This window comes from Lagopus leucura, unplaced genomic scaffold (genome assembly GCF_019238085.1).
Source record: "Lagopus leucura isolate 7727_CA_CO unplaced genomic scaffold, USGS_WTPT01 Super-Scaffold_73, whole genome shotgun sequence".
Classification (NCBI taxonomy): Eukaryota; Metazoa; Chordata; class Aves; order Galliformes; family Phasianidae; genus Lagopus; species Lagopus leucura.
In genome coordinates, this window is record NW_024962252.1 from 66,156,588 (window position 1) to 66,181,330 (window position 24,743).

The following is a 24,743-nucleotide window of genomic DNA, read 5'->3' on the forward strand; positions in this document are numbered from 1 at the left end:
ACCTTTAAGATCATCTGGTTCCAATCCCCCTGCTATAGGAAGAATCATCTCCCTCAAGTCCCTGGTTATGCTTCACTTGATGCAGCCCAGGATACAGTTGGCCTCCTGGGCTGCAAATGCTCGTTGCCAACTCATGTTGAGTCTTTCATCTACCAGCACTCCCAAATCCTCCTTGGGGCTGCTCTCAAGCCATTCTCCACCCAACCTGTGTCTGCGCTTGAGATTGCCTCAACCCAGATGCAGGACTTTGCACTTGGCTTTGTTGAACTTCATGAGGTTGGCATGGGCCCACCTCTTATGCCTGTCCAGGTCCCTCTGGATATCATTGCTTCCCTCTAGCATGTCAACTGCACCATTCAGCTTAATGTCATCTTGCTGAGGATGCACTCAACCCTGCTGCTGTTAGAAAAAGAGGTTAAAAAAATCTCATTTTATATTTAAGATATTAAACATGAATAGACATCAGTGTTGTAAGACATCTACAGTCTCATGGATATGTTTCTTAACTGCTTGGCAGGAAGCCATATATCTTAGTCTCTGGAGGTGCTGTGTCCATTGAACTGTTCTTCATATCTAGCCTGTGCTGGTACCAAGGGGTAGAATTTTCAAAAGGGCCAAAGCAATATTGGTGGACTTGTGAATATCATTTTATTTATTTATTGAAGAGGTAATCTGAGTTATAGATTTTTAAGTCGTTAAAAAATTTCTGTCTCTCTGACAAATTCTTGTTTTCTACTCCAAATTGCTAATATTCTATAGTTACAATTTGGTGTAAAAGCATTTCTTTTTCCCAGTTCTTTCATATGTGAAAACAGCAAGACTGATAGTATCTAAGCTTTAAATATATATTTCCCCTTAGGCAATATCTGTAGAAGTCAATCTGAAAGGTAACTTTCTGAGATATTGCTGGAGAACCGGCTTACAGCAGGGGAGAGATAAAGGGACCATAACCTGAGTAATCTTCAGTCCTACTGTCAGGGTAGCAGAAACACGAGTCTGTTGAAAAATGAATCCAGGTGAACTCTGTGTAGGCAATAAATTATGGTGGAAATATATTTATTAGATACATATGTTTAAGAGAAAAAAAAATTCATTTAAAAATAATATTTTTTCTTTTCCACCTTAGAAATTGTTGACGGCAATGTGAAAATGACACTGGGTATGATCTGGACCATCATCCTTCGTTTTGCCATTCAAGATATTTCAGTGGAAGGTAAGTGTAATGCTACTATGTTAAACAGGAAATTTGTTTGTTTTGAGAAGAAAAGAATTACTTGAGCACTTTTTACATCTTCTTATACTCTGGTGTCTGTTACAGAGACCTCTGCCAAAGAAGGGCTGCTGCTGTGGTGTCAAAGAAAAACTGCTCCTTACAGAAATGTGAACATTCAGAACTTCCATCTCAGGTAAATTTTCATTATTTCAAGAGGTTAGAAGCAATCTTACATGTATTAAGTCAGGTTTTTTTCTCCACAGTTGTGTAGGGATATTTGACAGCAGAATTTCACTCTTCACTGTTAACGTGGCTTTCCTTCAAATTCTTATGATCTGTATTCAGAGTCTTATTTTGGTTAGCCTTCTGTGTTATTTACCCTGGTTTATGTTTATTAATATATGCCCTGGTTATGTTTATTTAAAAAAAAAAAAGTCCCTACTCCACACAGAATGAGCATACAATGCTATTAGACTAATGCTATTAGAGTTCATTGCATATGAGAATATCTAAGTACCACTGCATAATGGTTTGACAAATGATTACTTTCAAGAGAGCCACTGCTAGGTAAGACTGGTCTTGGCAAAAATGTGTTGAGCACACAGATATTTTATTTTGATGAATTCATTATTTTTTAAAACAATAATAAATAAGGAGCCAAGGAAGTTGGTAACTACCCAGGAGTAGCACTTTAAATATGTTCATTTTTATCATCAGGATCATTACGTAAGCTGCAAAAGCTCTGGCCTGTGGTTCTGCACGTTTAGTATGGCCTGCAAGGGGATCTCCAGACCATTCATAGGCTACTTGCTTTTGGGATTTCATTCAGCTGGTTCCTGTAGGTGTGTTGGTGATCTACCTAATAAAAAGATGTGATTTGCCATTTGCACTATTTAACCATGGGATTTTACGTTCCCTGAAACCTCTGGAGTACTCACAAGGGCTCTGTATCACAACAATTTGTGTTTTTAGAATTCATTCTTCTTGTGAAGCTCCAAGAGCACATATACTGGAAGAGAAGATACAGTTCACACATGCATCTGCAGATGAAAGAATTTGATGTACAATCCCTATATTGCCTTGAGAAATCTCAAATTTGCAATGTGTTATTTTCCTTGAAAGGATAGCAGTATATTTTAGTAAAGCTTTATGTGGATGCAGGGAGTAGTATAAATTACAGTACTAGAATCTTAGTTTTTATCAATACATGTGCTGGTTCTGACACATGTTGTGGTGAAGTAATGTCGAATAGAAGTACCTTGATTGATATTTGTTTGTTTTTTTCTCTAATACAAGTGCTTTACAGTAAAAAGTATCTTTCAGAGTAATTGCTTCTAGCTGAAAGGAACCTCTCATAATCTTTCCACATAGATGTTATTCACAGCACTATGCATTTCCTATTCTTTCCTTGAAAGGTAGTGGACATGAAGTCACAATGAAGTGTCAGACCTCAGGCCTGACCTGTCATGTCTGTAAAATGTTTTAAATAAACTAAGATAATTTTTTACTCCATACTTTTTAGGAGCATAGCGTAGTTGTGTCATTAAAATTATCTGCAATAACTGACATAGAAAAAGTCAATTACTTAAACAAATTCAAGTAAATTGAAGGTTTGTTCCCCTCTTATTTTTGCACACACGTGCTGTAAGTGTAATGGGTGACTGCGCTTTCTTGAATGTATACTTTGAGCTATCTTGGAAAGTTGCTTAATTAAAGCAATTAAAATCGGGGTCTGTTGTATATAACGTATACTGCCTAGAAAGTGTTATGGAATCGCTAAGTGTGTATAGACAACAGAATAAATCATGTGCTCTGGGAGAAAGTGTACAGTGACGAAAGCTCAGAGGAATGGGAGTTGACAGAACATAATTGTCAGGATTCAAGAGGGGGATTCCTGCTTGATTTTAAGCCTTGAGCAAGGATGAAACTGTGAAGTGCTATGACTATTCATTACTTTTCTTCCATTCTATTTTTTTTTCTGTTGTAAAGCTGGAAAGATGGCCTTGGATTATGTGCACTTATCCACAGACACCGACCTGATCTTATTGACTACTCCAAGCTAAATAAGGTCAACAGTCTGGATGGTAGAGCATGTTGTCCTGCAGTGATTTGGCTCATTTCTGGTTTGCTCGCTATGTTTTCTAAATGACAAGCATACTAATTCTAACTAATTTTCTATACTTGCTCCAAAAAATATTATTTGGAGGAAAGGAGGCTATGACAGTCTCTTGATCTTTCTTTCTTTTCCATTACAATTACTTCAGTACTAATTGCAGAAAATCCATTTCTCAGCAGCCAGGTAGTTTGTCTTTTATGGCATGCTGTAAGGATGTTTAATCAAATACACCGGAATTCTCAATTCACATTTGATGCATAGTACAGGCCATTCTGCTATGTGTCCACAGTAAATAACTGTGTAGATTGCAGAGCAATCAAGGACAAGATAATTAATTGTAAGATTGATCAGAACAAACTCTACCCTAGGAATATACAATTGTTAGGATTACATAGGAAATGTCCACCAGTTCTTACTTAATATTTCATTATACTTCTAACTACCCATCCAGAAAGTGCAGAAGAGTTAGATACCATAACATATTTAGGTAGCATCACATGGGGATTACAGACCCATTTTGTTACGTGGAAAAATGTATCTGTTCTAAAAGATACAAACTACTTTGGTTTAAGACTGAATAATGAAAATCAAGTAATCATCTTGGAATTTCTGGGTCATTTCTGGGTATTCCTAAGAATAAAAATTGAAAAGACAGTGTTGACATTTCGTGTTAGATCTCAATAAATTCATATGTTTTTCTTCCTCCAAAATGAACGTATTTTGGATTCTTTTGTAAATAACAGTGAAACAGAAAACTTAATCATGGATTTAATTTGTTGAGTGCCACTTCTAGTTGGTGAAATTGGTAAACCATAGATAATATCTTTCATTCTGTACCCCTCTATGATAGGTTCTTTTTACTAGTGGAATCAGCTCTTATGAGAAAGCCTTTTGTGAGGCAAAAGATGACAGAAAGAAGTAAGACAACTTGAAAACTTTGTCTGCTTTATTATATGTTAAATTTATCTGGGATCCTCAAATTTTAGTGAAAATTAACTAAACACACAGTGTTTAATTTAGGCAGTTGTTAAGACAACTGCAGACCTGAACGAAAGGACAAACAATAAACTGTCAGTACCAGATTATTCTCTAATTCTATATGCATACTTTCGTGTGGATGGACAGATGCATGGAATAGCTAAGCTACCTGTCTCTGTATGTGTGCTCAAGCATGGCACAAACAGGTCAGTCTGATCGCGTTTGTGCTAAGAAAAATGGAACACAGTACAAAAACTTCTTGGTAAAACTTGTCTACATATGAGTGCTAAGAAAAGGGAATAGCGCATAAGGAGATCTGCTTCAGCATTAATATTTCCCTTTTAGAGGCTTCCAAAATAAGAACAGGTCAGGTTTCAAATTGAGGCTGAGCTCTGGCACGTAAAGCACATGCAGAAAAATCCTAAAATAGATTCTGCTTTTCTGACCTGGCTGCATTTGACTGACTACTCCTTTTGGTTACATTAACAGCTGTCTTGGTGCCCTGTTTCTTGGTTTCTTATCTCTTGCATGCTGTCTTTTATTTTTCTCACCAATGTGCTTTGTGTGAATTTATAGCTGGAAAGATGGCCTTGCTTTCAACGCCCTTATTCATAGACACAGGCCCGATCTTCTTGACTATGACAAGTTAGATAAGGTATTTCTCTAGTTGTAGCAGAGACTTTTAGTTACTGTGGCTTATAGTTTTGTTTAAAAGTATGGGTGATTGGAATCTTCAGAATCTGCTGATATTAAATAAAATTATTTCTTTATGGAGCAGCATTTACTCATGGATGTAGTACCAGGCACAATAGGAGGTGCCCATCACCCATCCATAAGCAAAGTGTCTTAATAAAGTTAGTAGGTCTCAGATTTAGTGTATTTCTTCCCATTTAATTTCAGTAAGAATTTTTGTACACACATTTAGTAAATGTTGTATTACACGTAGTGTCTGGTGTAACAGCAGAAATAAGTTAATGGGTTTAAAATATTGTCCAGATTTCTTCTTATGTCAGTGATGCTCAAAACTGCTAAATGATGATGAAGTGAGAACTTACGATTAGAGTCTGTGTTCCACTATAACCAAATTGTGAGGGCATTATTACTTATGGTATCTGGCACATATACGTGAAATCTAATAATTACTCCCATTGCGTTATAACTAATCTTAATAAGATCATTTCAAAGTAACAGAAGAAGCATGCTTGAGTGTAGATCCTTTTACAGGGAATGTTTGTATTCAAACAGAAGCCCTGTAAGTTCACTGCAGCAAACTTGTTAACTTTTTTCCAGTCCCCTCCAGCTTCTTCAATTTTGTTTCTCTGCCCTGTCTTTCTGAACTATCTCTGTAGACGTTGACATTGTTCATAGTAGCTGTGATCATTTAGCAGTTTTTGAATACTTGAAAATAATAATAGCATTAATGTCATGAACTGTGATTTCACATAGGATATTTTTGCTCCAAGCTGATATTAGAAGCTTGACTTAATAGCATCCCTCATCTGACATGGTCTTCTGTTGTCAGCAATTGTTGTCTGTAGTGTAAGAAATGAAATATGTGCTGTTTGACTGAATTTTCCTCACTGCTTCCTTTCTTTTTCTTTCAAAAAACAAAATCAAAATCTCTAAACAAGAGAAAACTCTTGATTTTCAACAGCTCTAAGATTCAGCTTACACATGTTACTTTCAAATTTGGTTATCCAAGTCAAAACTAGGAGATTTTGCTCTTTTTGGGTAGTTGTTCTGTTTGTGGTTCCCTTTTTCCAAGCATACACTGGATCAGCAGAGAAATTGTTATCTCAATAGAATTTTTATCACTGTAATACAGTGTTTACTAAGCGTCAAAGTGTGATGAACTAATTTTCTGATGAACAGTCTAGTATACCCTACTGGAGCAGAGACCTTGACTGTATGTTTTACTGCAATGCTTCATTCAGAATTAGCTCTTTATGACTATACATTGCATACATTATCTACGTTTCCCTTCAAAATGTATTGGAATGTATATAGAATTAGAGAGTTCTAGTGTCTTATTAATATTCACCTTTGAAGGAACAGTAATAGATAGATCAAAGGGCCATAAACCCATACTCTGCTTTTTGTAGAAGAGTAGCTGTGATTCCCATTAACAATTGGGAAAAACAGAGTAAGTTTTAGTGCACCTACTGCAGTAGACTTGCTTCAAAGAAAAACCTGTATTTTTGACTTGTTGTGTTTTCTTTTTCCATATAGGATGACCCCATAGGAAATATCAACCTTGCAATGGAAATTGCTGAAAAACATTTGGATATCCCTAAGATGTTGGATGCAGAAGGTGAGAGCTATAGTGAAGTTTGCATTACTTATAAGAGATCATAAAAGTTATGTTGTTTTGTATCTAGTAAATTTTCAACAGTCTTTCCCGCATAAATGGTCATAGAGAAACTTTTCTGCTTTGCTTTCAAAGTCTTTTCCTTCTTGTTCTACATATACTGGATAGCTCCGTGCACTTTTTCATAATGTCTTTTTCTTCTGCTGTGTTTGTACTTATTATAGCACTTTGGACCAAAAGTTCAGCATGTGGTTCCACTGACAAATGAGGTTCAAATATAGAATGAAAAGATAACCCTTGCCTATAAGAAAGTATAATCTATGATTAATAAAGATAATACAACTGTTAGCAGCTTAAAGCATATTTACATTTCCAAATGAGAAGACCAGGAAGAAACAGAAGTACCTTCGAAAATTTACTACTGATAACATCACTTCTGTGAAAGAGCTTGGTTGAGGCAAGCTTATTTTCTTCATATTTAGAGTCATATAATGGTTTGGGTTGGAAGGGACCTTTAAGATCATCCAGTTCCCAACCTCCTACTATAGGCAGAGACGCCTCTCTCTAGACCAAGTTGATCAAAACCCCATCCAGCCTGGCTTTGAATGCTTCCAGGAAGAGAGCATCCACAAACCTCTCCGGGCAACCTGTTCCAGTGTCTCACAACCCTTACAGTAAAGAATTTCTACCTAATATCTAGTCTAAATCTACTCTCTTCCATTTCAAAACCATTTCCTCTCATCCTGTTTCCTCCTTCCCTTATAAAAAGTCCCTCCCCAGCTTTCCTGAAGGTAGCGGAAGACTGCTATAAGGTCTCCTTGGAGCCTTCTCTTCTCCAGGCTGAAGAGCCCCAACTCTCTCAGCCTGTCCTTGTAGGGGAGGTGCTCCAGCCCTCTGATCATTTTTGTGGCCCTCCTCTGGATCTGCTTCAACAGCTCCATGTCCTTCTTGTGTTGGGAGCACCAGTTCTGGATGCCCCAGATCTCCATGTGGGGTCTCACTCTTGTCTTGATGCAGCCCAGGATACAGTTGGCCTTCTGGGCTGCATACTTGCAGCTCATGTTGAGTTTTTCATCAACTGGCACTCCCAAATCCTTCTCCTCAGGGCTGCTCTCAGGCCGTTCTCTACCCAACCTGTATCTGTGCTTGGGATTGCCCCCACCCAGATGCAGGGCCTTGCACTTGGCTTTGTTGAACTTCATGAGGTTGGCATGGGCCCACCTCTTATGCCTGTCCAGGTCCCTCTGGATAGCACTGCTTCCCTCTAGAGTGTCAACTGCACCATTCAGCTTAGTGTCACCTGCAAATTTGCTGAGGGTGCACTCAATCCCACTGCCTGTGTCACCTACTAACATGTTAAATAACACTGGTCCCAGCACCAATCCCTGAGGAATGCCACTCATCACTGATCTCCAAATTAGACATTGTGCCATTGACCGCAGCTCTCTGAGTGCAACCATCCAGCTAGTTCCTTATCAAGTCAGTGGTCCATCCATCAAGTCCATTTTTGGACTTGACATTTGGACGTTTATTTAAATATAAACTTTTTGAAGGAATCACTTTTAATGAATAGCTTCATTATTTGTTTTTTCCAATAATCTTTCAATCTGTCTACAAATAACAAGAAGATACATATTAATGTTTCCTGAATTTCTTCAAGATAACCAGCCTTTTGTACTCCTGGCAAAAAATAGTGCAACAATACTGGAATTTGCTTACACTAGTTCAAAGCATTCTTCTCCAAGAGACTGCTTCTGGTGACTTGACAGTAGAGTAGTGATAACATGGCAATTATGCAAAACACACAAACTCATCTTGTTGGCTTCCCTTAAAGTCATTGGCAGGAAAGTTATGCCAATGTAAGATGAGTTTGAAGTCCCAGTTTGTAACATAGTAATTGAATATTTTTCTTACTGTCACCTGCACAATTGGTTTTTGATTGCAGTTCTGCTTTGAAGCTCCACTTAATTATTTTATTCTGAAACACTGTGCAAAGAATAAATGGACTTAACTCCTTACTATTGAATATCTACTGTCATTCTCCTTTCACTCATTTTTCTCTTGATGTCAGATGCAGGAAAAATTCCTGCCCCTCTTTTCCCCACCCTCACAGCCATCAGAATTCCTATATATTCTAGCCCATTGTTTTATTCTTGATAGTTATTTGGGGGGGAATTAAATCATGCTTCTTCTAGCACACTTATGAGTATATGTCATCAATTTTTACTGTTGTATTTTCAATGTAAATATGTTTTCTTCTGAACCATGTGAGAGTGATTCAAACCAGTAAACAGATTGGTCCTGAAGTTAGAAAATCTCTTGTTATTATTAAAATTGTCATCTCATGTATGGATCTTGACACACTACTATCTTCTCACTTCTACAGTGGCAGAAATCTGCAGTTTGCATAAGCATCATTCAACTATAATTGTAAAACCACCTTTTTCTGACTTTGTCAAGTAATCAAAAATGTCATTTTTTACTAATGCATTCATGCCTCAGTCACAGTCTATGCTTTTAATCTTCCCTGCTCTGATAGGGATAAAGCTATCAGTCAACCAAGCCAAACTCTTATGTGATTTATACTGTTAACAAAAGAGACAGACTGGCTCAGGAATAGAAGCATGTTTACTATCCAAGCTTTTCTCAGCACAAAATGTATTTCTGAACTGCAAGAATTCTGCAGGTTTCCAGTACTTTGTCAGTCACAAGGATCCTTTGCTGATATAGTGCATACTCTTACTTTGTGACTGTCGATGGCTGTATTTCTCGTAGTAGAATTACTGTTTTGATTTAGATGAAGTTGCTCTGGAGTGGCAGCGAAACTGAATCAAGTAGATCTATGAGCTATGCCATCTCTAGAAGTTTCCCCAAAACAGGTACTAGCAATACCTTTCTGAATAGTCTCCATCTTCAGATGCTATACCATTTCAAAGAGCCTAATATGTTTTCCATTTTTGATTCCTAAAGCTTAGGTATCTTCACAATGAAATCAGTAAACTGAGTCAGGATGAAGGATGATATTTTTAATCCTTGTAGCACTGAGCTGGCATCATCAGCATAATCTAATGGAGGTACCTCGTAAGAGTTTCTGAGCAGTAAACCCTTTTCTCTCTACACAGATGTAGTAAACACTGCCAGACCTGATGAAAGAACCATTATGACTTATGTTTCCTGTTACTACCATGCATTTGCTGGTGCTCAGAAGGTGAGGTTGTAGATAGATCAGATCTCACCCTCAACCTTCTTTGTCGTTTCTTTCAGCAATTTTTGTTTTCCCTCTTTTGATCTTTCCTTCACTAGTTCTTAGGACAGCATCTTAGATCCAAGCTCATTTCCTGTTGCCTGCTTTTCTCTGTGGGACACTGTCTCTGTAGAGCCAGTGGTAGTCTATCCATTTGTTCTGTAGATACAAACTTTCCTCTTTCTTCTTCCCATATATTAACTGATAATATCCAGTAGGTTTTTGGCATCTGATCACTGGAGTTGGTAGGACATTATTCAATGTCCTTTGATTGAACTTTTGTGCTTTGATTAGAAGCACTTTAAAATGTTAGAAGAAAATAAGATCATAGTGATAAAGCTATTCCAATAGCAGAATTGCATCTTTTTTTGCCTGCTGGATATTATTCTTGTTGCATATGTCAAAATCTTCATAACTGATGCTCAGAAAATGAATCCTTTTCTTATGCTTTCAGGATTGTTTTTTAAAATATTAAATACTCAATGGTAAGTGCAATCAATCAGCGGCATAAAACATCACTACTATACAAAACAGGGAAATATACAGACATCTCAGAAGAGCTGGAATCATGTTTTAATGAGAAGAAGTACAAGTAGAAAAGGCAAGGCAAATCAGAGAATTGGATGTATTTTAGGCATCAGTAATATAAGGAGTACTGACACATAATGTTAAAGTTAAAACTGATCCCATATGTAGCTTCCAGAGGAGATCTCCCCAGATCAAATTCTAGCTTGTCTTTTCTCTGTGTTAGTCAATGAAGTGTTCATACCAATTATTATGCAGATAGTCTTTCTAAAATTAAGGTAGTTTCCTCTGTGACAATACTGCAGGATCAAAAATTCCACATTTTTGGTAAGAATTTGTGTTGAATTTCTAGAGTATGGATTTTTTTTTCTGTCTATGCTCATTTATTTCAGCTTTGTATATTTTCCACAGTACATCTATGTACTCTATGCTCAAGAAAACATTAACAGTGACAACTATTTTGTGCTTTTATTTATTCTCCCTATCTTCTACTCCATGTACCTTTTTTTTTTGTTTTTGTTTTCATTTCTCCCCCATAATATAGATATTGTGAACACTCCCAAACCTGATGAGAGAGCTATCATGACATATGTGTCCTGCTTCTACCATGCTTTTGCTGGAGCAGAGCAGGTATTAATAGATTGTTCCTTCAGGTTGCTGTGTTCTTGCTTGTTCAACTTTTCCACTGGTTTATATTTATAACAAAAAAAAAAAACAACCCGCCCTCAAAAAACCCAAACTCACTAATTTTGTATTTTGTTGTTTTAATTAACAATTGCAAGTATTACTTGAGCACTAATATTTGTTTTTAACAAACTCTGAATGTGTTTTAAATGTCGTGCAGCAAGTTCAACCACTTTATTCTGATAGAAATTTGTGATTTTTAATGTTGAGTGTCTTTGTTCAGTGATTGTAAAGACTGTTTCAGAAAAAGTATTTGAAGTTACTGTGAAATGGAATGGTTTGTTGCTACATCAACATCTTATGCTTTTGCTGCATAAAAGCATGTTTGACTTTTGGAGACAGAGTATTCTTGGACTTACTTACTCATGCTAAGTAGTAACTTAGGGCTACCTGGAGATGTGGAGAGGCACGGAAGTTGTCCACAGCAGTATTTGCACCTGGCTCCTACTGAAGCCAGTACAATTATTTGTAGACCAAAGTGTTGGTATAAGAAACAAGAACATCAACAGGAGATCTATCATACGGGATGATACTATAACAAATGTTGCATTTCTGACTGCTCTATTTCTTACGTTTCTAGACTACAAATGAACACAATTCAACTTACATAGAGAAAAAAATGCCTTAAAGTAGTTGGTATTTTTCCTTCTTCCTCTGGGCTGAATTTCCCTTCCTATCTGGTAGGCTTCCTGCACCAGTGCTGTTGTGCACTCTTCCATCTGGGTTGTGCAGGTTTTGCTATTAATAGAAAAGAAAGCTTCCAAATACTATTCTTAGTTGACTGGATATACTTCAGATTCATATAAATATTCGTATAAATTTGTGATGTGGAACTATTATGTCAGTTTTAAATATGGCAGAGCTACAGTGCTTTCAGAAATAAATTTGGCAGAAGCCAAGAAAAGATTTGTTGTCAGTAGTTAAGTTGTATCTGCTTTCAAGGATGTATGTGCATGTGGGTCCCCTGACTTGCATCCAGTGTTTCCTGTGTAGCTAACAAACAAAGTGTCTTTTTAGCGTGCTTTAAAAAATTAACCTAATAAGGTAACTTTAAGAATGCCCTAAGTTGCTTTTGAAAGTAAAGTATTTATTAAACAACTATAATGACAGTGTGAAATACCTCCTTGTATAGTAAGACTTCATTGTATGACTCAGTGACTTCTATGCCTCATTTAAGACCACCAGAGTCTGTCAGTACAGAAGGAGCTTCTATACCTAGAAGCATAAATCAACAACTATATAAACCAATATGATTTTTATTTGTAGCTGCCATGTTCTCTTTCTTTCTCCAAGCCTGTACCTGTCTCAGAATGTTTACAAGTATGTCCTGTTTATTTGCTATATTTTATAGGCTGAGACTGCAGCAAACCGGATCTGTAAGGTGCTTGCTGTGAATCAAGAAAATGAGAGGTTGATGGAAGAGTATGAGAGACTTGCAAGTGAGGTAACGACAGCCTTTTCTGTAACATGGTGATAATTACATTGATGAAATACCAAAAACTGAAAGATTCACACACTGTCTGCAAGACTGAAAGTGAAAATATCATGAAGGTGAATCTCATAGTTATAGGATTCAAAGTTCAGTATCCCCAAAATGTCAAATATCAGGTCATTCCTTTGCCACAGATTTCCTATGTGACCTCCAGCTAGTCATTCAGTCTTGTTTTTTTTTTTTTTTTTTTTTTTTGTGCCAAAAAAGGGTGTTTTGGGGACTGTCGTCAGGCTGCTTTAGGGCTACGCTTGGTGTCTCTGTAACATCCAATGATAGCTTCTCCTTCACTATACATGGAACATACAGTATTCTTTTACTCCAAGCATGCCCCTTGGCTTTATGTACTGCTAGCTGCACCCAGACAGGGTCTCAGGGTGTTCACAAAACATCTGTGAACACAGGCAGCCAATGAATGATCAAGGCACACTGCTTGCATTGTTTCTGATTATTACCAGAAGATTGCTTTTTTTCAAAATACAGGTAATATAAATTTTCTTCACGAAGTATATACTGCAGACTTTATGAATCAGTTCCTCTTCTCTGTTCTTGGTATATGGCAAATTTATTGTCTCAGGACTGCAGATATATAATGCACAAATGAGAGCTCCTTTGTCTTTATAATGTGCAACCTTCAAAAACATACAGAGATGATAGATACAAAGAGAGTAGTGCTGGGTCAGTCTGCATAAAAATATTTACATGTCTTGAGTTACTTGATTGATTTCCATTCTGATTTATGAAGTATAACTACTTCAATACATCAATACCAATACTTTGGGAAGCAGCTAGAGATACTAGGTAACTTGTGTTTTAATTAACTGAAGTCGCCTTACATGCGTGTCCATGTACAGATCCTGAAGTAAAAGTATTTCCAGAAGTATCTAGAATATCTGAGAAAGTTAGGGTTATTGTTCTGTTGAGAAAATGTTGTTCTTACTTGCCATTAGGGCCCTGACTACAGCTGAAGTTAACAATAGGAAGATGGAGCAAACATGATTGAAATTTATGCATTCAATATCATCTGTTTTTTTTTGGTTGCTCTTCCATTGCTTTAATTTCAGCTGTTTGTGTTGATTTGAAAGCTTTTAGAATGGATTCGCAGGACAATTCCTTGGCTGGAAAACAGGACCCCAGAAAAAACAATGCAGGCCATGCAGAAGAAATTAGAGGATTTCCGGGACTACCGCCGCAAACACAAACCTCCCAAAGTTCAAGAGAAATGTCAGCTGGAGATCAATTTTAACACCCTGCAGACAAAACTGAGAATCAGCAATCGACCAGCTTTCATGCCATCGGAGGGAAAAATGGTTTCAGTAAGTAAAGGAGGCATCAATATTCCATTCTCCTTTCTACCGACATTCTCACAGAAATTTCAGTATGAAGGACTGAAGTACCATTTTGAGCCATCCTCAGGAACTTTGGTTTGCTGTGCTCTGTCAATATCAAACCGCTCTCTTAAACATCCCCTTTCATTCTAAAATCTTTCTTTCCCTTACATATGCTCCTCGCTCTTTGGAAACTTTCCTCAATAGCAAACTGTCTTGAGACAGAGCTATCTTTGGGCATGTCAGTTTACTTAACTACTTTTTTTTTTTTAATTTAAGCAAAACTTTTGCTCATCAGACACAGAGAAACAGCTATGGCTCAAAAAATGCTTCTGGTTTTTTTTCCGAAGATAATAATAGTCTTACTGTGGGTCAGAACATTTCTTGTGGGATAAAGGAATAAAGCAAACCTGTATCTATACTCTGTTTTAGCACTGTACTTTTGTTGCTTAGATTTTACAAACAGATGGTTGCATTACTTGCAAAGGGTGGCTGCCATGCTGCATACTCAGAAAATAAGGGGTGTCTCACTTCAGTTTTCTTCTCATGCCTTTGAGCTTCTAAGGAAAATCACAAAACTTTGTACACCACAGAAAATGAAATTAATTTGTATTCCAGATAAAATAAGGATCAAATCTTCTTGATACTAATTGTTTTGTTATTGTCTGCTTCTGAGAGCACAGCACATTAATTCTGACAACAGACAACTACATCATAAAAGAACATGTACTTGGAACATGAGAGGTAAAACTAATGTATCATGAGGGCACTGAACAAACAATTTTGCTTGAAAACCATTTGTGTAGAGGATTCTTTCATGATCCTGAACTCACTTGGTTAGAATGCTTTTGTCAGGTGCAGTTGTTTGGACTATCTGATCTCCAGAGCTGCCTGACGACTGACATTTTCTATGATTCTGGTATTTGGCAAAATCTGGACATCCTGACTTCTCTTTTTGGAGGAAAACTGTGAGCGAGTCAGAAATCTGCAAATTTGGATAAAAAAGAGAGTGTAGTTTAATTCACTCTTTCTCATATATTCTCTTAACAGGATATTGCTGGCGCTTGGCAGAGACTTGAACAAGCTGAGAAAGGCTATGAAGAGTGGCTGCTGAATGAAATACGAAGACTGGAAAGACTTGAGCATTTGGCTGAGAAATTTAGACAGAAGGCTTCCACTCACGAGCAGTGGGCATATGGTAAGCAGAGATGGCTTCTAACATTTTTCTCATTTTAACCTTCAAGGTTGAACTGTCAGCGATGGATGTTTGCCAGCCAGGGGCACTCTAGAAATTAGCTTGGACAGCTTTAGAAAAGTAAAATGCTAACAGATAAAATTGGAGGTTCTCTTTCTTACAGTCATGGTCATTCGTAGGCATGTTGCTAGTGAAATATAACTGTGAAAATCATACTCTTTTCTACTAAGGGAGTGAGTCAAACCTAATAAGACTATCCAAGAAATGAATAAGGGCTCATACTGGTAATGCACTCCAATGTATTTGTACACCAGTGATCCAGCCAGGAGTGCAGTGAGTACAGAAATTCAGTTCTCCATTTTAAACTCAGAAATAAACCGGGATCTAAATGTGGAATTGCTAACAGCTCTTCTGGTTGGTAATAATTTGGCCATCTTGATTTTTAATAGTTCACGTAAACTACATAATAATGGACTCACTGTTGCTTTGCTCCATACCCTGGATTATATCCCATGTGTGACTTTCTTTTTTAAAGATAGGCTAACCTTAGATGTAGTTGTAACGGCTACAGGACCATGTATTTTACAACACCAACATAATGCCATTAAGCATAGTGACAATAGCGACACTCTATCATCCTTTTTTTTTTTTTTTTTTGGCCCTGACAACCATTTTCCTGTTTCTGCCACACGTTTGGCTTTTTCCAGCTACAGTCTATTCACACTGTGAAAGTTAAACTGAGGCTATCCAATGACACAATTGTTAGAAGCATGCATAATAGTAAAAAGTTACCAAACAGATACTAGAAAAGAAACCACGGTGTTTATCAGCCCTGTGAGCCTATTTTCTGAGGATGTTCTACTCTTGTTGATGTGGTATGGCTACTATACAGGGAAAAATTCAAATAAGCTTGTGCATAGCAAGTGAAACAATACTCCCTTCTGGCTCTAGAATCTGCAGAGCTATGTAATGTCATATGGTGAGATGCAGTTGTACAGGCTGTCTGTATAGATTATTGTCCAACACAGGAGTTACTGAGGAGCAATATTTCAGTTTCTGATTTCATGTATGCTTCTCTTGCAGCTATGTTGGCATTTTCCACTTAAAATTCAGTAATTGATACAAGATGGAGCCATGTGTCTCTAATCTAATTTTGGCAGGAAAGTGCTGAAATTAATAATGAATTGAAAAGCAGAACATGAAAAAGAGTAACAGTTCCTTAGTAGGAATGAAGCTGAGTGTAGCAGTGTGATTTCTGATTTTGAAAATCAGTGATACACTCTAAAAGATTTGTCAGAATAGTTTAGATCCTTAGTTTTTGCTAATATACCACTTTATGCCAGTTTCTCAAGTAATGCAATGCTAGCTATTTTAGACATATAATCATCTTGTGCAAGAATCAAGGGATTACTGAGAGATCTTAAAAATATTTTACTTTCCTAATTAATACTGTTAGGCTGACAAATTGCCACTCATCTTATACATGTGCTTTTGACCATGCCTCAGCTAAAAGAAGTTGACTGAATTTACTGTTGTTCTAACCAATGAATTAGTAAAAACAGACCAATAATTTAATTTCCTGTTTCAGGCAAAGAGCAGATCTTACTTCAGAAGGATTATGAATCTGCATCTCTGACAGAAGTCCGTGCCATGTTAAGGAAACATGAGGCTTTTGAGAGCGATTTGGCTGCTCACCAGGACAGGGTGGAACAGATCGCTGCCATTGCCCAGGAGCTGAAGTATGTTCCATTTAAAGGCTTGCAGCTGCTGACATTTAACTTTGTGATAAACTCTTTCCAATGAATTTGATAGTGTCATAGGTACCAACGTAAGAATTCCAGAGATAGCTTCGTAAGTATATTATCTGAGCTGGTCACTGAGACCTTTCCCTCATCTCCCCTCTACTCCCAACCAAATATAGACGTGCAACTGACCAAAAATATTTGAAAACAAGCATTTTCAAATTCAATTTGAAGATAATCTTTTCTTTCTACTAATGAGACCATTGTGTGTTCATGGGAATGCTGGAGGTGTCTGTTTCTTAGTTCGTATGGTCTGCTGAGAGAGGTACTGCTTATAAATTGTAAACTTAGAAAATAATAGCAGTTAGACAAATTACAGAACAAGCATCTTCAATTTAATATCTGGTATTTTCCCACGGGTATATTGGTCCTTTGAAAAGACTTGATATCCTTTCTGTATCGGTCTTGGGTCATGCAATGACATCTCTGAAGATTTAAGTGTCTCTTGTATACTCCAAGGCAAGCAAACACACAGCCTTTCCTCCTCACTCAGCATTCTATGTCCAGAGAACAAAGCTGAGAACAATTCCACAAAGTATTTAGCTATATTGACGTCAGCTAGGTTGTTCAGGGGTGTGAAAAGCCAAGGCCAGCGCCTGATAGATACTTTGTGGCAAGAGAAGCCTTGAGTGTTGGTGCAGTTACTGTAGCTAGATTCTGTCTTTATCGGTAAGCCTGTTTTTGTTTGCAGAAAAGCTGTTAATTCACAGGGGCAGCACAATTTTGTCAGCAAAGCTCTGCCCACACTGGCACGAATGTAGTGTTAGATAATGATGTCTCCATTCTGGTAAAGTCATTTTCATTTGTGCACCAAGCTAAGGACATTTGATTTTGTAATCTTACATAGTTAACGGCAGAGGTCTTGTACTGTGAATCAGTAGCAGTACTCCTGATCTTAACATCTGGCACACAATTAAATTCATTGCTCACCCACAGAACAAATCTGCAAAGTCAACAGGAACAAATGTGTGTTAGTGGTTGAAAGAGGAACCAGCATAAAATTCCCAGACTCCTCCTCGTGGCTTCAAGCCTCCAAGTTTCAGTTTCTTGATTCCTTGAATAGACAAAACAGCTAGTACTCAGCTGTGCTCTAAAGTTATTTGTTCCTTTTATGCTAGCGAATGTTTCTGAAACACCTAATCATTGTTAATTAAGCATTAGCTTTGCAAATGATAAAAATTTTGTGAATGTAGTATACGTAGCACAGCATTTGCTTACCAGCATTTTGAACCCTGTGTCCTTTACCTTTGCTGAGGCCAGTGAACACTGTATCCTGTCTATTTTAGGGTTGTCTCTTCTCAGTTGTTTCAGTAATTTGCTGTATGAAGTTAAACAAGATATCTGTGCCCTTGGCGCCAAAGGTGCTGGAAACCTACTGCTTTTAAGATGCTCTACTTTGATGTCTTCTCTAATCCATACAATACAGCTATCAGTACAGTATTTTCAATATTCAGCACTGGTTACTCCCTGAGACTTTGTAGCTCAGTAAGACTTATTGCTTATGGAGCATACTGTATGAAAGGTTATAAATGTCAAGTTTTATTATTGGCTGCAAGCAAATGAGCAGCTTCTGTTTAAATGTTGATTTAAATTATTTATCCACAGCACAGTTCTTCAGAGAGCCATTGAAATTATGGAGAAAAACTAATTTCTTTTTCCAGTCATATTTTTTTCATTGAAATGTTGAGCAATAATTGAATGCTAAAGGAATATGCATTGGCACCTTATCCAAAGCCTAATGAAGTCAGCATCTTATTCTTGTTTTTTTTTTTATTTTTTTTTGGTCACTGGATCAGACCCTTACAGGAATCATCATCTGAGTCTAAATTACAAGTCAGTACACCTCAGTGTTTTGCTTTAGCCATCTCTTGTCTGCCTAATGTTACTATTTGAAACTGAATAATTGCTGTGTGACCTTGAACCACAGCAGTTACTTACAGCATTTTTTTATCTTTATTTTATTTTATTTTATGCAGCAGTTAAGTCAACCGTGAGATAAAGTTGCTAAAAGTTTGTTGATTGGTGTGTGTGTGTGTGTGTGAAGCAGGTAATTGCAGCCACGATGCTGCTATAGGATTATTGTGTGTTCTAGCCTGTATAGAATTGGAAATCCTTGTCGGTGAAGTATGGAAAGACTTGGTTGGCACTGTATACAAGGCTGGAAAAAAAGAGATAGGGGTTTTTAAAATGGGACTTGCCATTAGTGACATTGCAAATGCTAAACAGAGCTAGAGTGAGTCATAATATGAAATGCTGAATTCACCTATGGTCTTGTGTGCTCGTTTCAATGTTTTCAATAATCAAGATAATTTTTAGAATATCCACCACTTGTATTGTAGCAACTTATTTTCAGCCACAAAGACAACTATCTGTAGTTGTTTTGAAGAGTCTTTTTGCTTCTGGAAACCTGGGCTCAAATTGTGCTTATGCGCATGATATTATAACATGAGCCTGGTTATGAAGCAGTGCTAAAGCATGGTGCTCAGCAGGTTATTTTTGTGACACTATCATGATTCGTAAAATGAGCTCATACTTAAATGCTTCTCTGAATCTGGACAAAATCTGACTAAATTTTTAATTTGTTAAAGGTAAGATTGATATAAAAATAGTTTCAAGATTTTTAAATTCCGAAGGCTGTAGATCTCAAATGATTAAATAGGCTGTTCTCTTGGAAGTGCTGTAGCACATGTGCATAAGTGCTTTGTTTATACTTGATAAGAAAAAAAAATGGTAATAAGTAAGAAATTCAGTGTCTTCACAGCTTCAATGCACAAATCTCCACATCCCATCCACTTAGTGAGCTCACAGCTCACACAGGATCATCACCTAACGGCCTCAATATGCTAAAATGTGAAAAATAACTTCCATCTTAAAAAGTTCTAGCAATAAAATGTCATAGCCTGTTTTATGCAAATGTCCAAGCTCCTGACTTAAAATTTCTTAACAAATACATGGTTTGTATTGCATTCCTGGAATGCTAACAGAAAGACTTGCTCCAGAGAAGGAAGCAAGTATTTAACTTAAGGAGTCCTTGTGTAGTGTGTTTAGTCCTTGTGGGGAGCTCTCTCCATATAGATAATGGGATTTTTTTGCAGTTTTGAGGTTTTTTTAGTTGCTGTGGTATTCTATTTTCACTTGTTTTGATCATTTCTTGCTTTCAAAGATTAATTGATTTCAGCATGTCTGAAGCCTCTTTTAGACAAAATGATCCAGATATTTCTCAGCTTTATCCCTAACCATATTGTTCCTACCAAACTTAAAGGGAAAAAGATAAGCACTGTCCCTGGCCTATGGTGTACCTTCACAGAGGAAAACTGTCTCTGTGATTCTCTAAGTTAGTGGAGGAAGCGATCTGAACACTCCTCTTGCCACTTGCCTAGAGAAGGACATTCAAAAGGATAGAACAAATTATATCTGCATTTAACATCCTGTTCAAGCCTTAGAGTAAATCTTAGCTTCACATTGCCATATGGTCACTTAATCACAATCTCTGCAATGCTTAGTACTGTGCAAAAGGTCCTCAAGGAGCAGCCAAGAGCTAAACTCAGTGGATGATGACACACTAATAAAAATGAGCTTCTAAAGTGCCTAATGCATATTTTATTATGGTCATGATGGCTACAGCAGAACCATGCGGATTATCTGTCACTGAGACCCAAAATTCTGTTTGAAATGGTGTAGAATCTCCTGACAGAGCTCAAAAGTTATTGCAGGCGGCATAGTAAGTAGTTTTCTGTCAGAATAATAAAAGCGTATTAAGTAGTTGAAAAAGCAGTGCTAACTGCTACATGACTTTTGGGTGGACTAATTTGCACTGGCAGCAAACCTGACTCTGGAGATTCCTGTACCTAAACAGTTCTAGTGTGTGAGAGAAAGATGAAAATTGTTTCCTGCGCTCCAGAGCTGGGCAGCCCCTGTTTAAGGTGGATTATGCCTTGAACACAAGCTGAGATCTGTTTCTCTGTTAAATGCATAGGTCGCTCTGAAAGTAATGCCTCCTATTTATTCCCATGAAAACTACAACAGGTACAAAGAGCATAATAACACTATATAATAGAGCAAATTCTCGGCTACAGAACACTATTTTTCAACGTAATCACCATCGTTAGCTGTGCATTTTCACCAGTGATGAATAAGAGTCTGTACAACACACTTGTAAAAATCTGCACCAGTGGAGGTGACCCACTGTTGCTATTACCATACCTGAAATGCATCACCCACTGCCTCATTGCTCACATCCACTGTTTGGTCTCTATCAATACTCAGCAAGTATCAGTGAATGTCAATGGGTGCAACTTTTTTTTCCGCATTGAGGAATTCAATTCCACACCTTTGCTTCATACCCACTTCCATGTCAGACACCGTTCTGTCAGACTGCCCCTCCGGTGCCATCTGTTACACAGCAACAACATGTAATGGAATGTTGGCAGGAAGATTCAATTTCTACTGCCTACCCCCAACTGCTACTGACATTGTGGACCAACAGAATAAAATAGAAGGCATTGCTTTTGGAGCAGCCCTTATAGCTACACAATGTGTTAGTCTGGAAAGAATCACTGGATTATTTAAAATAAAGCTAATATATTTCAGGCCATTTAGTTTAACACTACCAATCTACAGGAACTTGATAAAGCCTCAGACTGAAGGAGAGGTTGATTCTGTTTCTGTGCTGTGCTTCTTGAAATGTAACGTGTTTAAATTGTACTTGTCTACATGCAACATTTGCTTACCTGGAGGAGAAATACTGCATAAAAATAGAGGAGAAGAATTACTGAGGGGCAGTGGAATAGCATGCATAACTGTTCCTGTGTCTCAGAAAGCTGCTCAGACTTTTGTCTTCACTTTCTCTTAGTGAACTGGACTATCACGATGCTGCAAGTGTCAATGATCGATGCCAAAAGATATGTGACCAATGGGACAGCTTGGGAACACTTACTCAAAAAAGGAGAGAGGCACTGGAGGTAAACAATATAACAATGATAAGTTTAGCTAAGAGGATGAATTTATACTTAAAAGAAATGACTAAAGCAAGATTAGCAGATTTAAATTGATTTGCAGATAGATTACAATATCAAAAACAAGTCATTTCATCTGCTAGCCTTGAAAGGTACACATCCCTTTTAATGACTGATACGAAAGTATCTTTAGTACTATTGCCATAAAGCATGTGGTGAAATCACTCAATTATATAATCATTTGCTTTTGAAAAAAATGAAGCATGACTTTGTTCATAGGAATGAATATTAGCGTAGAATTAATTCTTGCCTTTAATAAAAAGGAATTTACCTTTTCCAACCTATACAGAGGACGGAGAAATTGCTTGAAACGATTGATCAGCTTCACCTGGAGTTTGCCAAACGAGCTGCTCCTTTCAACAACTGGATGGAAGGTGCTATGGAAGACCTACAGGACATGTTTATTGTTCACAGCATAGAGGAAATTCAGGTAAATGGTAGTCTTTTCTTTTGGCTTAGTCATAAGAAAGACAAGAAATGAAATTTTTCTTTCTTGGAGAGTACAACATAGGCAGGATATTCTATCCTGACATTTGCATTGTGATAGATGATATCTATAATAAATAAAGTTATTTCTTGATGGGCATGAAAGTGTTCTAAAATTGTAGAAGAACCAGTAGTCTTGATAAAGTTAATGGTGGGTTTTTCATAAATATATCTACATGTATTATTTCATGTACATACAGATACATGTAGACAGGATGTCTGGGAGTCTGAGGGAAGGAGCTGTGCTTCTTTACAGCAGACCTTTCAGATGCTGGAAGGAAAATTAGAGTTTTCATGCTCTCCCTTTCTGTTTCTGATTTTAGAGTTTAATCTCTGCACATGATCAATTTAAAGCTACTTTGCCAGAGGCAGATGGTGAAAGACAGGCCATATTGTCAATCCAGAATGAAGTTGAAAAAGTTATTCAGAGTTACAGCATGAGAATAAGTGCAAGCAATCCTTACAGCACTGTTACTGTGGAAGAGATTCGTACCAAGTGGGAAAAGGTAATGTATGCTAAATGCATAAAAGAATGATGTAACATAGTATTTTGGTTTAGGAATCTGAGACTATTCAGAGAACTTAACAATAAATCTGTCAATTTTTCTAGATCATCAGATGCCAAAATGAACCAATTTCTGTTTTAAAACTGGTGGAACTGGAACAAATTAACTATTTCCTCTTAAATATGTTTACTAATGTGGACAGTGGAAAGAGGTTGCAGCATGATAAGTTATCACTTATTACACTAGAGGCATATTAAATGCAATTAAACAGAATTTGCATCCATAAAGTAAATTGAAAGTAATAGATTGTATGAGAAGCTGATGTTGGGATGAAAGAAGTAGTAAAAAGATGTTAGCTTTCATAATATATTTTGAAATATTTCAGTAATTTCATACATAGATTTCTGGTTCTGTAGTCTACAGTTTTCTTCAATCATATTTGTAGTTACATTGAGAACAAGAACCCAATTGTAGAGACTGTTTCTATTGCTGTCAACAACAAAACTTTAACAGGTTTCATCTGCATCTAAATGAACTCTGTGATCAGTAGCGTTAAATAAGCTGTCTTTCTGTAATTTGTCCTGTACCTCACTCCAACTCCACTCATGCTACTCGTACTGTTGGTATTCTGTATATTCCTTTACAGTTTCCTTGTAGTATTTCTTACTATTCCACTCCTAAATTACTTGGAACTTCCTACAGTATGCTCCCCATTTGTTTGCTGGGCTCACTTCATAATGTTTCCTGCTCCTGTCACTCAGTATTACTTATGACTTCTTTTGGCTTCTTGATGAGGCAAGAAAAATGTGTTGGTGCTAGTACAGAGAAGATGTTTGGGCAGTGGGTAGGTCAATGGTGCTTGCCAAAACAACAGAAAATGGCTGAATTCTTTTTCTCAGTATAAGCAGTAGTTCACGTGTCTCTTCTACCCAGTTTCTGCTTTTCACAAAAGCTGTAAAAATCTAGCATCTTTGAGACCATTAATGTTTTGTCCAGTAAAACTGAAATGGGCTGTTACCTTAAAAAATTACAGGAGAGGGATTAAAGAGAAACTTCATTTCCTTATCTGCCTTACCAAGGCAGATCATTTGCTATAGGTAAATGATTTTGTAGAATATATGAATTTACAAAATATCTAAACTTATGCGGACAAAGACGTGATCTTTGTGGGTTATAAATATCATGCAATAAGGACTAAATTCAGAATGTCCCAGGGAAGTCTAAAAGGGTAAGTCAAAAAAGTATTTGCAACATATGAGACATCTTCAGGTACACGTGAGGGGTAGAGGGTGCCTCATTATCCTATCTTAATGGCTCTGATTGAATGAAATATTTTCCACTGTTTATTCTTGGAACTGTTCCTTAGAGATCAAATTTTTTCTGTGCTTCCACAGAAAAGCAAAATATCTGCTCTAGCAGCAGTTCAAATTAAACAATCCTCCTGAAGTTGAGTCTTGGCAGAGGTGAGAAATTGAGTCTCTCTAGTCAGGATGCCCAAGACCATGGGAGCAATTTCTTATGTTAGCACAGAGGTAAATATAACAGTGATAGTTTTTCTGGCTTGCTCTGATGTTAATCTTCAGGTCAATAAGAAAAATTAATAACTGTAGGGCTTATTTGTTCTACTTGTTTTAGAAGTATTCAGTCATGAATGCTCACACTTAATGCTTTCTCATTGTAACAGGTGAAACAGCTGGTACCTCAGAGGGATCAATCCTTGCAGGAAGAACTAGCCCGCCAGCATGCCAATGAGCGCCTGCGTCGCCAGTTTGCTGCTCAGGCCAACGTCATTGGGCCATGGATCCAGACCAAGATGGAAGTGAGTATCAGACACTCATGCAGAAGCTGATGAAT

The 24,743-nt window shown here is 37.2% G+C and overlaps 1 protein-coding gene across 1 annotated transcript in view; it reads left to right on the forward strand.

Moving 5' to 3' along the window:
- The window catches only part of ACTN2 (actinin alpha 2), a 63,892-nt gene that overhangs the window by 28,141 nt on the left and 11,008 nt on the right, over positions 1-24,743 (forward strand). The window contains exons 4-16 of the mRNA XM_042875905.1: positions 1,127-1,213; positions 1,319-1,406; positions 3,203-3,281; positions 6,537-6,618; positions 10,929-11,014; positions 12,420-12,512; positions 13,643-13,873; positions 14,936-15,083; positions 16,669-16,819; positions 21,735-21,843; positions 22,187-22,327; positions 22,707-22,889; positions 24,574-24,708. Coding sequence (XP_042731839.1) covers positions 1,127-1,213; positions 1,319-1,406; positions 3,203-3,281; positions 6,537-6,618; positions 10,929-11,014; positions 12,420-12,512; positions 13,643-13,873; positions 14,936-15,083; positions 16,669-16,819; positions 21,735-21,843; positions 22,187-22,327; positions 22,707-22,889; positions 24,574-24,708 — 1,613 coding nt within the window. The remainder of the gene's footprint in view (positions 1-1,126; positions 1,214-1,318; positions 1,407-3,202; positions 3,282-6,536; positions 6,619-10,928; positions 11,015-12,419; positions 12,513-13,642; positions 13,874-14,935; positions 15,084-16,668; positions 16,820-21,734; positions 21,844-22,186; positions 22,328-22,706; positions 22,890-24,573; positions 24,709-24,743) is intronic.